At 49.8% G+C, this 14,849-nt stretch overlaps 3 protein-coding genes across 4 annotated transcripts in view; 1 reads left to right on the top strand and 2 right to left on the bottom strand.

The window, feature by feature from the left end:
- Positions 1 to 10,491, bottom strand: part of LOC135809903 (DDB1- and CUL4-associated factor 1-like) — a 42,933-nt gene extending 32,442 nt beyond the window's left edge. Inside the window, exons 1-2 of the mRNA XM_065323348.1 lie at positions 10,302 to 10,491; positions 8,097 to 8,254 (exon numbers count right to left, since the gene is read on the bottom strand). Coding sequence (XP_065179420.1) covers positions 8,097 to 8,245 — 149 coding nt within the window. The 5' untranslated portion in view covers positions 8,246 to 8,254; positions 10,302 to 10,491. The remainder of the gene's footprint in view (positions 1 to 8,096; positions 8,255 to 10,301) is intronic.
- Positions 1,742 to 6,291, bottom strand: LOC135809902 (uncharacterized). Its single transcript, XM_065323347.1, has one exon. The coding sequence runs from the start codon at positions 4,373 to 4,375 to the stop codon at positions 2,849 to 2,851; it is 1,527 nt and encodes a 508-aa protein (XP_065179419.1). The 5' UTR covers positions 4,376 to 6,291; the 3' UTR covers positions 1,742 to 2,848.
- Positions 10,492 to 10,841: 350 nt separating the features above from the next.
- LOC135809901 (abscission/NoCut checkpoint regulator-like) lies at positions 10,842 to 14,645 on the top strand. 2 transcript variants are annotated; one of them, XM_065323346.1, is made up of 2 exons: positions 10,842 to 12,503; positions 14,153 to 14,645. In XM_065323346.1, the coding sequence occupies exons 1-2, from the start codon at positions 10,940 to 10,942 to the stop codon at positions 14,395 to 14,397; spliced, it is 1,809 nt and encodes a 602-aa protein (XP_065179418.1). In that variant the 5' UTR covers positions 10,842 to 10,939; the 3' UTR covers positions 14,398 to 14,645. The 2 variants fall into 2 exon arrangements, with proteins under 2 accessions (XP_065179418.1, XP_065179417.1); XM_065323345.1 differs by having other exon boundaries at positions 14,150 to 14,645.
- The last annotated feature ends 204 nt before the right edge of the window (positions 14,646 to 14,849 follow it).

The following is a 14,849-nucleotide window of genomic DNA, read 5'->3' as shown; positions in this document are numbered from 1 at the left end:
TGGCTGGAGTGCTGCCGTGTGATAAAACATGTGCTGAAGCCTGTGGACAACTTGGCCCAGTTGGACCCTGCCCCCCTAACAGATACACACTACCATCGCTTTTTTGGCTGGGCACTGTCCTCCTGCATTGGTGGTTTGAAGAGAAAAGCCTCTGCACAGACATCCGGATCACTGAGTGGAAATGAAGAGAATGAGCTGGTGTTGCTTCGTTCTCTTTGCGTCAGCAATTCAGAGAAAGATGAAGCCAGCATTCCGGAGTCGCTTTCCATTCGTGACAAGGGACATATGAGGTTCCTGAAGGAGGAGCATATGGAGTTTGCTCGTCTGGCCCTGCAGAAGATTTATTCTGTTGTTAACTACGATGCCTACTCAACGTATGGCAATGATTTAGTCAGGGTTGCTTCTGCGTGTATTGAGCATGACAAGACACTACCCAAGAGTCTTATCTCCTCAGTCCAGACTACACTTGGCATAGACAAGTATGAGGATTAAGTGATCATTGCCGTGGCCTACAAGCTCGTCATGAAGGTCACGAACGCAGTGTGCGGAGAAGTCATTGATGCGGCTGAGCAAAACCAGATTCTGGAAGATGGGAAATCTTCCACCAGTGGTCTCAATCTACGAGACCGGCTCCATGTTGGTAATGCTTGAAGGACGTCACTATCCTTGCGTTGTCAGGACTTTCCACACAATCAATGAATGCATGTAAGAGGGCAGTATCTGCCTGACAGGTTCGTCCCTTTGAATAGCCTCATTGTTTCTATTATTTGAGGTGGGTTCATCCCCTTGCATAGCCTCATTTCTTCTTATTATTTGAGGTGGGTTTATACCCTTGAATAGCCTCATTTTTCCTATTGTTTGAGGTAGGTTCGTCCCCTTGCATAGCCTCTTATTTTCTTATCATTTGAGGTGGGTCCATCCCAAGTGACTGAAGCCATTGATGCATCTATAGAGCGTGTGCACCATTGTATATATTCCTTTGCTTTTTTGCATGCGTCCCTCCTGGAGAGTTGGGCGTGGTTGTGCGCATCACTTGCTGTCCTTTGCATGCTTGTCCGGTGGTTACCGCGATGGGCCTATGCCACATGTGCACTGCTGTATATATTCCGTTGCTCTTTTACATGCATCCCTCCTAGAGCTGTATATATTCTGTTGCTCTTTTGCATGCATCCCTCCTAGAGCTGTATATATTCTGTTGCCTTTTTGCATGCATCCCTCCTGGAGCTGTATATATTCTGTTGCCTTTTTGCATGCATCCCTCCTGGAGCTGTATATATTCTGTTGCCTTTTTGCATGCGTCCCTCCTGGAGCTATATATATATTCCGTTGCCTTTTTGCATGCGTCCCTCCTTGAGGGTTTGGCATGGTTGTGCACGTTAGTTCGATGTAGTGTTGGGAGAAGAGAACATTCTTCCCATTTGGCCCACTCATCATGAAGCGGAGTGATGGTCAGTGCTTCTTGTGCGAACATTCACTCATTGCATAAAGGCCAAGTTACATACATGCAGTTGAGATGATTTGGTTGTGTGAGGATACTACAGTGTGTCTTATTTATTACCTGAGTGCATTATGCTGGCTTGTGACTCTTAGTCTTATTGAGCAACTCAAAAAAAAACATCAGAGAGCACTGCGAACCTACCGTTACCATGTGCCAAGGGGACAAAACAATCATCATACAATGTTGTGAAACAGATGAGAACAAGAGTCCATACCCCCCCCCCCCCCCCGTATTATAGGGGGTTATGGACTCTTGATGAAAATCATTGGCAGACTCATCCTTTCTCGCACAGTCCATCACAACACACAACAAAACAGGCACAAAACAATGAGGTTTGCCGTAGATGAAGCCGAAGCTGTAACACCATGATCCTTGTAAACATATGGAATACATACAGTGGTGCACACGTATCATAGGCCCCTCGTGGAAACAACTGGACAAGCATTCAAAGGGCAGCGAGTACCGCACACCACCACGCCAAACCCTCAAGGAGGGACACATGCAAAAGGCAACGGGATATATATAGCTCTAGGAGGGACGCATGCAAAAAGGCAACAGAATATATACAGCTCCAGGAGGGATGCATGCAAAAAGGCAACAGAATATATACAGCTCCAGGAGGGATGCATGCAAAAAGGCAACAGAATTATCAATATATACAGCTCTAGGAGGGATGCATGCAAAAAGGCAACAGAATATATACAGCTCTAGGAGGGATGCATGCAAAAGAGCAACGGAATATATACAGCAGTGCACATGTGGCATAGGCCCATCGCGGTAACCACCGGACAAGCATGCAAAGGACAGCAAGTGATGCGCACAACCACGCCCAACTCTCCAGGAGGGACGCATGCAAAAAGGCAAAGGAATATATACAATGGTGCACACGCTCCATAGATGCATAAATGGCTTCAGTCACTTGGGATGGACCCACCTTAAATGATCAGAAAATAAGACGCTATGCAAGGGGACGAACCCACCTCAAACAATAGGAAAAATGAGGCCGATTCAAGGGGACAAACCCACCTCAAACAATAAGAAATGAGGCTATGCAAGGGGACAAACCCACCTCAAATAATAGGAAAAATGAGGCTATTCAAGAGGACAAACCCACCTCAAATAATAATAAGAAATGAGGCTATGCAAGGGGACGAACCCACCTCAAATAATAAGAAGAAATGAGGCTATGCAAGGGGACGAACCCACCTCAAAAAATATGAAAAATGAGGCCGATTCAAGGGGACAAACCCACCTCAAATAATAAGAAAAAATGAGGCTATTCAAGGGGACAAACCCACCTCAAACAATAAGAAAACACGAGCTCCTGAAAGGTGACATGCCTGTCTGTGCTTACTTCTTCCTACGTAGTGGCACACTTTCATAGTCAAGTGCAGCATCACGGTAGTCCTTGCCACTTGCATGGACTGGATGAAGGTTGCGCTGCAAAGCCAAAGATGCGCGGGCTGTACTGTAATTAACTGCAGACAAACGGCCTCCGGCAGAATGCTTAAGCTGGGAAAACAATGTCTCCACAGCACTGCCCGATACTCTCACTGGCACAATGTAGTATCCTGGATGACGTGTGACATAGTCCTCACAGAACTCCACGAAGCCAAAGCACATTATCCTGAGGAGGTCCCATGTTTGCCACGACAAGAATGAGGTCTGCTTTGGAGAGGAGGCAGTGAAGGCTGGGTCCAGTAAAAGTCCATTCAGCCATGACTCAAAGAATGCATACCCTGACTTGATGGACTGCAGTGGTGTACATGTGGGGCTGCGTACTGGAGCATGGGAGAGTGTGCCTTCCTCAAATAGTTTGCTGCAAGCAAGAAGGTACTGCCGGGATGCTTGAACATTTGCTACATCGGCAGGATGGCTAAGGCAGTGCACAGCAAGTTCGGTCAGAACTTTCTCCTGCTGCATGATTTTGGCTGGCAAAACATTCAACTTAGTCCAGGAGTCCCTATAAACAAAGTTCTTACGGAGATGTGGCACATCGCGAGGCTCGCCTGCTCTCATCTTGGCACACTCCCGTTGGTACATGTCTATAATAGTCTGCCATCCAAAAGGAACACCTTCCTGGGTGACAAATGCCTTAGCTCCACCATGAGACGACGAGCTCAAAGCATTAACCATGTTTTCGAGCTGGTGGGATGGGCAAATGATGAAAAATAGTCGATGATTTGCCCAAACTGGATGTTCCACCGAGGCCCTTATGTCATGTCGATTCGGACCCTCCTCCTCTTGCATGCCGAATGAACCACTTTTTCCCATCATAGACTTGATCATGGCCATGTTCGTTGAAGCACCATCACAGACCAAAGCACTGACCTTGAAGTCATACGCATGGAAAAGGCGCAGTGTATCCATTACACAGGCCAAAGTGAACTTGGCATCCAGAGTCTTGGCAGCGGTGTAGTAGGGCCCAATGATATCAAAACTTTCCGACATGTCCCGCCATAGGGTCTGAAGTATATACTCAGTGCGGTCCGTTTTCTCATCCTTCAAGTCTGTATATACATCATGGAGGCAGCTCAGGCTGGACAGGTCATCACTGGTCATGGACAGACCATATATCTGCTGACTTTTTGAGTTCCACAGAACTTTGGAAACAACTTTGACCTCGTCAAAGACCATCACACCATCTCCGGTGGGGACTAACCGCTGCTCAGCTTCGGCCACCTTCTTGAAGTTACTGTACTTCTGCAGTTGGAAGACCATGTTGTCTTCACACCACCCGGGGTTATCCAAATGTGCTCCCGTAAAATGCTTCAAAGAGCGCACACTTGGTAGTTGCAAAATCCCAAAAGACTTCAAGGCTTCATAGGCTGCGGGACTGCGGGTGAAGACGGCCAGAGCAAGCCGGTAAGTTATCATACTCCACCTGTTGCCCTTGGACCCAGACGCGTTTCGCTTCTGGTCCTTGTTGAACTGCTCCCGGGCCACAACATCGGAATGCCAAGCAGCCCGTAAAATGTCGGCCTCATCTCCAGCATCCTCAAAAATTCCCTCCAGGTCTGGTGCAAAGCTGGAACTGATGTCCTGGCATACAGCAGACAGTTCCGAAGACTGTTCCTCACATAGTTCAAAGTCAAACTGTTCCAAGCGAGCCAACTGCCGCTTCGTGATCCGCTAAACCTCTGATTTATTGCGAGCATGCACCGAATGGCTGTGAGGGGACAGATACTTCAGGGGCACAGTGGAGGATGCTGACACTCTTGCAGCCTTGTCATCTTGGGTTCTTTCAGTTGCCCTTTTCACCAGCCGCTCCAGGTCATGCTGTAGTGCTTTGCAAGCCTTGCATGGTACAATGGGGGAGTTCTTCTCCTCAAGTGGCAAAGTTCGACCTGCGTTGTGCCATACAGAACAGTGTTCGCTGTCAAAGCGAACAAAAGGAAACGTCCACTTCCTCAAATTCTTCGTGTGGAAACGTACTGACTCGAATTGCTTCTCATAGTCAGCTATCCCAGGGCAGAACTTCATGTCCGATGAAGGTAGCATGCTTTCCAAATACGGAGTAAGCGTATCCAAATCATCGGCACACTCTCCCTCCTCCGTTCGCCCACCAAAGAGACACTCGAAAGTGAATGTTCCTGCTGGGTTCACAACCAGACGGTTCAAATTGACGGGTGTTCCATTGCATGTGAGAAGCACAGACTTCGAGCAATAAATCTCTATCCAGGTGCTGGAAGAATTAACAATTTCCAACACTTGACAATCGAGAGAAGAAAATGAGGAGCCCAGATCGAGCAAAAACTGACGAATATCGTCCACAGAGACACTGCACTCCGGCGACAATGGGGAGCGCTTTGCTTTAGGTTCAACAGTGGCCATTGTTCTTCTCTTATCGGAGAGACACTCAAAAGAGAAAACTGTGCGACAACTCTAAAATAATTCTTTGTGTACTTGAGCCTTTCCAGGCGTGTTACGTACAATACCTGGCCGTGGATTCGTAAAGAAAGACCCCAAATTGGGCAAACGGGCGAAGTAGGTCCGGGCCAAACTTCCCATTTCGTCATAGCTACTCACTACATGACGTATGAAGTTTGGATTTCGTTGCGGCACTGATTTGTGCTGAGAAGGATCACAAGTTGCACACTCTGGGGGGTTATGGACTCTTGGTACCGTGGTGCTGTGGTGTTGTCGGGTCCTGTGGGTGGGTACTGGGTACCGTGGTGCTGTGGTGTTGTCGGGTCCTGTGGGTGGGTACTGGGTACCGTGGTGCTGTGGTGTTGTCGGGTCCTTTGGGTGGGTACTGGGTACCGTGGTACGGTGGTGTTGTCGGGTCCTGTGGGTGGGTACTGGGTACCGTGGTCCTGTGGTGTTGTCGGGACCTGTGGGTGGGTACTGGGTACCGTGGTCCTGTGGTGTTGTCGGGTCCTGTGAGTGGGTACTGGGTACCGTGGTACTGTGGTGTTGTCGGGTCCTGTGGGTGGGTACTGGGTACCGTGGTGCTGTGGGTGGGTACTGGGTACCGTGGTGCTGTGGGTGGGTACTGGGTACCGTGGTGCTGTGGGTGGGTACTGGGTACCGTGGTGCTGTGGGTGGGTACTGGGTACCGTGGTGCTGTGGGTGGGTACTGGGTACCGTGGTGCTGTGGGTGGGTACTGGGTACCGTGGTGCTGTGGGTGGGTACTGGGTACCGTGGTGCTGTGGGTGGGTACTGGGTACCGTGGTGCTGTGGGTGGGTACTAGGTACCGTGGTGCTGTGGGTGGGTACTGGGTACCGTGGTGCTGTGGGTGGGTACTGGGTACCGTGGTGCTGTGGGTGGGTACTGGGTACCGTGGTCCTGTGGGTGGGTACTGGGTACCGTGGTCCTGTGGGTGGGTACTGGGTACCGTGGTCCTGTGGGTGGGTAATGGGTACCGTGGTCCTGTGGGTGGGTACTGGGTACCGTGGTCCTGTGGGTGGGTACTGGGTACCGTGGTGCTGTGGTGTTGTCGGGTCCTGTGGGTGGGTACTGGGTACCGTGGTGCTGTGGTGTTGTCGGGTCCTGTGGGTGGGTACTGGGTACCGTGGTGCTGTGGTGTTGTCGGGTCCTGTGGGTGGGTACTGGGTACCGTGGTGCTGTGGTGTTGTCGGGTCCTTTGGGTGGGTACTGGGTACCGTGGTGCTGTGGTGTTGTCGGGTCCTGTGGGTGGGTACTGGGTACCGTGGTACTGTGGTGTTGTCGGGTCCTGTGGGTGGGTACTGGGTACCGTGGTGCTGTGGTGTTGTCGGGTCTTGTGGGTGGGTACTGGGTACCGTGGTGCTGTGGTGTTGTCGGGTCCTGTGGGTGGGTACTGGGTACCGTGGTGCTGTGGTGTTGTCGGGTCCTGTGGGTGGGTACTGGGTACCGTGGTGCTGTGGTGTTGTCGGGTCCTGTGGGTGGGTACTGGGTACCGTGGTGCTGTGGTGTTGTCGGGTCCTTTGGGTGGGTACTGGGTACCGTGGTGCTGTGGTGTTGTCGGGTCCTGTGGGTGGGTACTGGGTACCGTGGTACTGTGGTGTTGTCGGGTCCTGTGGGTGGGTACTTGTTACCGTGGTGCTGTGGTGTTGTCGGGTCTTGTGGGTGGGTACTGGGTACCGTGGTGCTGTGGTGTTGTCGGGTCCTGTGGGTGGGTACTGGGTACCGTGGTGTTGTCGGGTCCTGTGGGTGGGTACTGGGTACCGTGGTGCTGTGCATAGTCTTCTACCCATGGTGGTGTACAAAGCGACCTTGCTCCGGCCTGTCCCTTTCCTATCAACTACATACTCTTCCGCACACAATGAGCACAGCATTGAGTAGACGCCATCCTGGGACTAACAGAGTGTGTGTGTATGTGTGTGTGTGTGGTGTGTGTGTGGTGTGTGTGGTGTGTGTGTGTGTGTGCGGTGTGTGTGTGTGTGTGTGTGTGTGTGTGTGTGTGTGTGTGTGTGGTGTGTGGTGTGTGTGTGTGTGTGGGTGTGTGCGTGTGTGTGTGTGTGTGTGTGTGTGTGTGGTGTGTGTGGTGTGTGTGTGTGTGTGTGGTGTGTGGTGTGTGGTGTGTGTGTGTGTGTGTGTGTGTGTGTGTGTGTGTGTGTGTGTGTGCGTGTGCGTGCGGTGTGTGTGTACATGTGTGTGTGTGTGTGTGTGTGTGTGTGTGTGTGTGTGTGTGTGTGTGTGTGTGTGTGTGTTTACATAGCTTTGCCAGTTGTGTGGACTAGACAGTTATCTGGTGCTAGTCTTCATCTGTTTCATTCAGATTCAGATCCGCTGTCGTTGAACGGTTCAATAGCCAATTGAGTAATCTTCCCAAGATTCCTTTTGAATCTCTCTCTCCTCTCCGGGGGAGACCCATATGGCCAGTTTCGGCAGTGAGCAAGTACACGTACACACTTGTACTTGTAAGTGTGTGTGTGTGTGTGTGTGTGTGTGTGTGTGTGTGTGTGATGTGTGTGTGTATGCGTGTGTGTGTGTGTGTGTGTGTGTGTGTGTGTGTGTGTGTGTGTGTGTGTGGGTGTGTATGTGTGTGTGTGTGTGTGTGTGTGTATGTGTGTGTGCCTGTGTGTCTGTGTGTGTGCCTGCGTGTCTGTGTATGTCTGTGTGCACGAGCATGCAAGTGTGCACAACATTTGTGTGTAAGTGTAGTGCCTCACCTGTTCAGCAGATCACTGACTGACTCAACATCACCACCGTCGGCCGTGAAGTCATCTAGCGTGTCACTCAGCCGGGTCAGCAGGTCCACTGTCTCCACTTCGAATGGCTCCTCGACACCATCAGAAGAGGAGTCCGAGTCCGAGTCCATATCTGATATCTGCAACACGCAAGGCACAAGAGCACAAATCTTGCAATGAAAAAAAATGTAACGTCTCTCCATAGCTTGAACGTGACCATAACATGTACAGTGTTGTATGCAGGTTATCACTTGATCACTGTTTCAGAGCTGGTTCAAAAATTTTAATATGTTCATGTTTGAATGCACCATTGGACTGGGACTGCAACGTCATCATTCCCGTTCGCATCTTTCCCTTAGGGCCGATTTCCACTACGGTACCGTGAGTGCCGTGCCGTGAGTACCCATGGTGATTTGCTCACGTGAGGGGCAGTTTTGGCGCGAGTTCATTCCGTGGCGTGTGCCGTACCGGGCCGTGGACATTCCGGTGCCGAGGGCCTCTGGGGGGTGGAAATGGCATCCCGTGGTATTCCGTGAGGTCAAATTCAGTGAGTAGTAGGTATTTTACTACTCCCTGATAGGAAGTTTTTCTTTCTCTTGTATTTGTGGTATGAAGTTTTTTTCTCGGCTTTTGGCTTTTCGATTGGTTTATTTTTGAGCTTTCTCCAGTCATCTCCCCCGCTATTTTCCCTCCAGACGAAAGTCAGAAATTGATAAAAATGGTGATCTGGCCTGCCGACGGAATGCACGGAACGACTGTGCGCAGGTGTAAATCAATCTCGGTTTCAGGCTCGTACCGTGGGGTACACGTGACCCACCCAAATCGTCGGCACGGCACTCACGGTACCGTAGTGGAAATCGGCCCTTAGGCTCAAAACAATGAATACAAAAATGAAATACATGTACCGTAAAGTCCGGAGCAAACGCCCACCCCATTTTTGCAAGATCTGCTGGCCTGTACACACTGACCCCATGCACTGTCACCCCTACTGTACGAAAGTGCATCTCACACCGTAGCGGGAAGAGCACTTTGCTATGGTAAACTATGTCCACTTTCCTGGTTTCAAAATCTCTTTGTGCACTAGCGCTATAGCCACGAGCTAGCTAGCTCGTAGTGATTTTATAATGATGGTTGTTTTATTTCGCAAATCCGAACGGGTTTTCTTCCGAATAACAAGGTACCGAAGAACAGAGTATTGAAGGAACCAAATACACTTCTGACGGTGTTTCAAGCCATCATTTCGAGATCACACAGCGCCCAAAGGCAAATGTTTTTCTTGGGCACTTCGGAGTTTTCAACAAGTTAGCAGCGACGTTGTAGGTGTAGCTTCTGTTACATACCCTGTTCGACCTTTAACTGCAATATTGGGACCAGTCAAGCCGTTGACTGACGCTTCATCAGAACAATTATTGTTCCTGACAGCGCGACATCGTGGCACTGCACACATTTATGCGGCATTACTCGTACCACATGGAGAACGAACTACCACATTTATTGAATGAAAGGAAATCTCGACAGAAGTTATTTCTTTGCAGGAAGATAATGACAATCGCTTTTGCACAGCCTCCTGGTAGGACATAGGCAGTTTGTAGGCATTACAGTCGTTCTCGTACGCATTCGACCTTCATGCCAGTTGTTTACAACTATATTGACCTGAAAAAGACGAAAATAGTATGGACCCGCTGGGGTGGGCGTTTGCTGCGAAGTGGGCGTTTGCTCCGGACTTTACGGTACTAGCACTTGTCGCAAAATTTAGACCATTTTAGTGTTATAATTATGAAGTGCAGTTTTCAAAAGTAGTATTCTTACAACTCATGTAACAAACGTGTCACTTGGCCAGAAACCAAGGCAAACGGTCCCACTCCCAGTAGAATCTGGCATAATATGAGTGTACCCGGGTACCCATGTTGAAAAGGTGCGATCTTCAAGGAATATATTTCTATACTTGGCCAAAGAGAAATGAATCAAAGCTACGTGAATCCTGGCATAAGAATGAGGAGGCGAAGAAATAATGGATTTTCAACATACGAGCCGCCACGGCATGAGTGGTACAGCTCTCGTTGACATCACTCTATTATGGGATTGCTAAATTAGTTTACATTGCACAGCAAGCTGAAGACGTTTACAGTTATATTTACAGTAACACTTTGGGATGAAGAAGACACGTTAGAACAACAAGAAACTTACCTTTTCAGAGGCGGCCCGAGAGGTAGACTAAACCCAATGTGGTGGGCTGCAACTACCACCAATTCCTCTACAAGAGGGTCTTTTGTCAACAGGCGATATGGAAGGGGTTTGCAATTTGCTGGGCTGAAAGGACTGGCTTTTGTGCTGCGAACTGTCTGTGGAAAACCATTGATTACCGGATCCCGTGGCAGTACCGTGCTCTCGAAAAAGCCGAAATAAAAAAATCCGCATTCGCTCGATGATTACGTACATTGTATGTAACAATGACATCACTACTAGCGCATTTCTATCGAGTTGTAGGATTCTACAATTTCTGCGTTTTCGTCACTCCAACCCGAATTCAGCTCGTGTTGAGACGTGGGCGGCCATTTTCTGCAGTGACTGCATTGATCCATCACCGGGATGAACAGCTGGGTTGATTGAGAAAACTTCCTGAAACCAGCTCCAAATATCGGAACCGACAAAATATTCAGTCGCACAATCATTATGACATCATGCGTAATGTTTGAATCCAATGATTTTTGTGTCTTCGCAGTTCGCACAGTGCACAGACAAAATTTCCAGAAATGTTGAGAGAAATGAGAACCTTTATATCCACAAGCTAGCTTCTACACTGTAGTTGTGGTGCGTTCGAAAACATGCCCTGTTCACGCTGTCAACAGGAGTTTTCTTTGTTCCAACGGTCTCACGGCTGTGCAGTGTGCCTTTTCATATTCTGCAGCAAATGCAGCAATCACTGGCTGAAGCTGGATGGTGAGAAACAACGTGTGTGCGAGAAATGCTATCAAAAGCTGACCAACACGTCTGCCGATGAGAAGGCAAAACCCACACCAGACTCAGAGCATCGTGATCACCCGCCAGAATATACACCCTCTGTAACTGTAAGTGGAGAAAGCTCCAGAACAAACGACTTGAGACATGAGGGGGATTTCCCTACTGCGCCTGCTCATGGCACTGCACAACTCAGTAGCAGGTCTCCTTCAGCCAACCGTGCCGTCCTAACTCCCGCTCAGGTCCAAACTATTCGTAACTTACCTCCTAGCCAGAGAGGTGCTGCTGAAGCTAGGCTGTTAGCTGCTGCATCCGGTCAAGCAGCTAAGCCTAAGAAAAGCCCGTCGATTTCCCCTAATGTTGACCGCAGAGCGTTTCAGCACTTGCCGCCAAGTCAGAGAAAAGCAGCTGAATCCCGCGCGGAGCAAACGGTCAAGCACGTCAGAGAGCCGCAGGACGTTGTGTTGGAACAGCGCTTAGCTGAGCTGAAGCAGAAACCCAAAGCTGCTGCCAACAAGGATGACAGCGGTGGCGGTGGAGGTCAGCCTTCTGGCACTGACCGAGCAGCTGCCAATGCTGGTAGTGTATCGGCAGATGACATTGAGGGTCGCCTGGCACGGCTTATGGGTGTCGATAAGTCCACTCTGGAACAGAAAACACATCACTCTGCCGCCAAGCGGGCACCAAAGATGACGGCGGACGAAGAGGTCGACCTACTCCTGAACCAAACCAACGAGGAAGTGGAGCTGGACAGCATCCTGGATGCACAAGACGAGAACTTGCATGCCCGCCTCGGTAACCTACGCACTGCATCACCGAAGCATGACACAACAGCCAGTACAGATAACAGCACCACTGCACTATCCTCCAAACTACCACCAAATGAAGATGTAGAAGGTAGTGATGATGCCTCTGCAGATGCTGACCAGTCGGCATTGACCAACGAGGCGGAATCGCTGCTGAAAGACCTGATTGCTATGAACAAGAAGGAACAACTCGCCGCTCAGGAATGGCTTGCCCAAGACGCGGAGATAATGGCGCGCGTGGCTCAGCTTAGCAGGACAGCGGAGGGCGATCCCACTGCTGAGGGTCAGTCCCAGAATGCCAGCGGCAACTCAAGTGGGAAGGCGAATCTTGACAGTGAGGTAGCCAAGGCAATGTCAATGCATGAAACTTTTGGCGCATCAGATGATGATGATGATGATGACAGCAGTGACATGGATGATGAAGGCACGGGTGTCAACAAGCTGTTGAAACAGCTGCAGGATGAGGCTGACCTTGATGAGAACCTGGAGAAAGCCGGTCTGTCGGATGCCCTGCGATCCCAGGACCCGCCGACGCCAGCACAGGCAGACCAACCTCCCCCATCATCAGCAGAAGCAGCTGCGCCATCAACTGCATCTACAGGCAGTGGGACGGGGATTGCACCAGGTAAGAGACTCCGCGATGTATTTGCCACTTGCATGTACCAATCCATAAGCGTGTGTGCTGTTGGTGATGGTGGTGGCTATCAATGTGGCATGATAATACCCCACAGAAGCCAACATTGATGTCCGTGATAAATGTTATACAGTCAGACCTCGCTTATCCGGTCCTCTTTTATCCGGATCCCTCACCATCCGGAAGGAAATCGTTGGTTACCGATTTACAGCATATGCCATGCATACATACAGTGTGTGTGTTCGATTATCCGGTTCCCTCGCCTATCCGGATATTTTTGTGGAAAACGCTTGTGTGCGATTATGCGAGGTCTGACTGTATACGTTTAGTCGTTTACATTCTCTCAATAATGCATACAGCTCACATCTTCCGTGAACCTGTTGGACAGGAGCAGGGTTGATGCGTCTGTCAACAATGTCATGGGCATCACTTGTATGTCCTTCGATATTTTGCTGCAACTCACTTGAAGGGAGAAGGCTGATAGGAGTTCAGGCAGTTGGTTTTATTGACAGACCTCACTCCAATGGGAAAATCCAAACCACATGGCAGGGCCTGAGGCAGGTCCCGCGGAGAGGTGCGGCTGGGCCCATTTGTAAGGGGGTGTGGGGGCACTCCCTCAGAAAATTTTAGGAATTTGATGGTAAATCCTGCACTCTGGGCGCATTTTGGTGCATCTTCTGGGTACAACTTGCAAGTCTGATATTCCAATGCAGAATACAGTGCTACTGCCTACTGCAGTGTGCACTGTACTGACAGGGTAGTCCGTATGTTACGACTCCCTGTACAATATCATACATCAACAAAATTTCTCTCCGGTTTTGGGCGTTCCACGTGGACCGACTTTTTGGGAAGTCCGCGCCAGCCGCACCAGTGGCGCCGGCCCTGCATGGTCAACATCCGCTGGGTGTACTGTATGTAGCGTACTCTTGGTACTGTACCAGTAAACTGTGTGCTGAGATACGGTTATGTGTAGCACATGGCTGAAGCGAAGAAATACTAGTACCAAGAGTACATAACCCCCCAGAGTGTGCAACGCCTGATCCGCTCTGCATAGGGTCTTGGTCGAGCGGAATCGGATCTTTGCGTCATAATACCGTACACATCTGAGGGGAACCCGGGGAGTCGCGGGTACTCTTGGATCAAAAACAATGGTGCCCTGCCTCGAGACCGGCCTTGCGCTGGTGTGAAGTGTACGCATGACATCAGAAGATCCGATTCCGCTCGACCAAGACCCTACACAGAGCTGGATCGGCGTTGCACACTCTGGGGGGTTATGTACTCTTGCTAGTACCCAGCACTACCCACAGTGACGCCAGGTACCCAAATGCTGAAGTTGTGGAGCTGTTTCTTCGCTAGTCTAAAGAAATTATAAAGACTACATTAGCACACTTGCATACCGTAATCATGTATGCAGGTGTGCTAGAGCGTAACAGTTCCACAGGCCTGTGCACATTCAATTCAAGTGAAGTTGTGTACAGTGTGCAGGGTGTGTGTGTGTGTGTGCACATAGTTTCATTACAAGCTCCGTGACTTTGCATACACCAGAAGTGCTGATGAGCACGTACATGATTATAAATGTGTTGCGCTGTGCATGTATCTCACAATGACATTGTCACTGTGTGTTCTCATGCTTTCAGCAGCGGACCTCCATCGACAACCACCTGTTGCTCCTGCTGCTACTGCCAACGTTGCGTATCATGACCCGTACCGACAGGAAGATGAACTGCCGTGGTGTTGCATCTGCAACAGCAACGCCGTAGTGCGCTGCTTGGACTGCGACGCAGACCTTTACTGCAAGAAATGCTTCTTGCAAGGTCATCGGGAGTTTTCCATGCACGATCATCAGATCGTAAAGTACCGTCCCCCGCCCAAGCCAAGAGATTGAGGCTTGCAACATCTATCATAAGCCCTGAACACATGTCCTTGACCGCTCCTGGACGCTTCAAATTTTGACAGACTAGTGCCCGGTGCAATAGTTTCCATGCTGGCCATAACTTCCTTGCTGCACCCGTCACACTAACTAGAGATGAAAAAATTCTTTAGACTTTTTACCAGGGAGTCGTCAAATACCATGACTCCCGCTTTTTACTTATTCGCACCTACCTCAAGCCAATGAGCGTCTGAACTCTAAAAGCTGTATGAAGACTGTAATTTTGGTAATGCTGAGTGCGCTACTGCGCACATCAGGGAGTCGTATTTGACTCACTATTGATCAAGCTCCACTGTCGGAATACATTATGATATCGTAGCATTCAGTCCATGTGCCAGCCTTTGCAGAATTTTGCTGGCACACTCGTGTTACGACAGAACTCCATTGATCTGCCCCTTCTCTAATTT

The sequence above is a fragment of the Sycon ciliatum genome, chromosome 2 (genome assembly GCF_964019385.1).
Source record: "Sycon ciliatum chromosome 2, ocSycCili1.1, whole genome shotgun sequence".
Taxonomy (NCBI): domain Eukaryota; kingdom Metazoa; phylum Porifera; class Calcarea; order Leucosolenida; family Sycettidae; genus Sycon; species Sycon ciliatum.
The sequence above is the reverse complement of the archived record's forward strand: the minus strand, read 5'-3'. Positions and strand labels throughout refer to the sequence as shown.

What these genes read in the sequence shown, in the direction of transcription:
- LOC135809902 (XM_065323347.1), bottom strand. Translation starts at nt 4,375, where the DNA reads ATGATAACTTACCGGCTTGCTCTGGCCGTCTTCACCCGCAGTCCCGCA.
- LOC135809901 (XM_065323345.1), top strand. Translation starts at nt 10,940, where the DNA reads ATGCCCTGTTCACGCTGTCAACAGGAGTTTTCTTTGTTCCAACGGTCT. An exon ending in TGGGACGGGGATTGCACCAG is followed by an intron (nt 12,504 to 14,149) that starts GTAAGAGACTCC and finishes TCATGCTTTCAG; the next exon opens with CAGCGGACCTCCATCGACAA.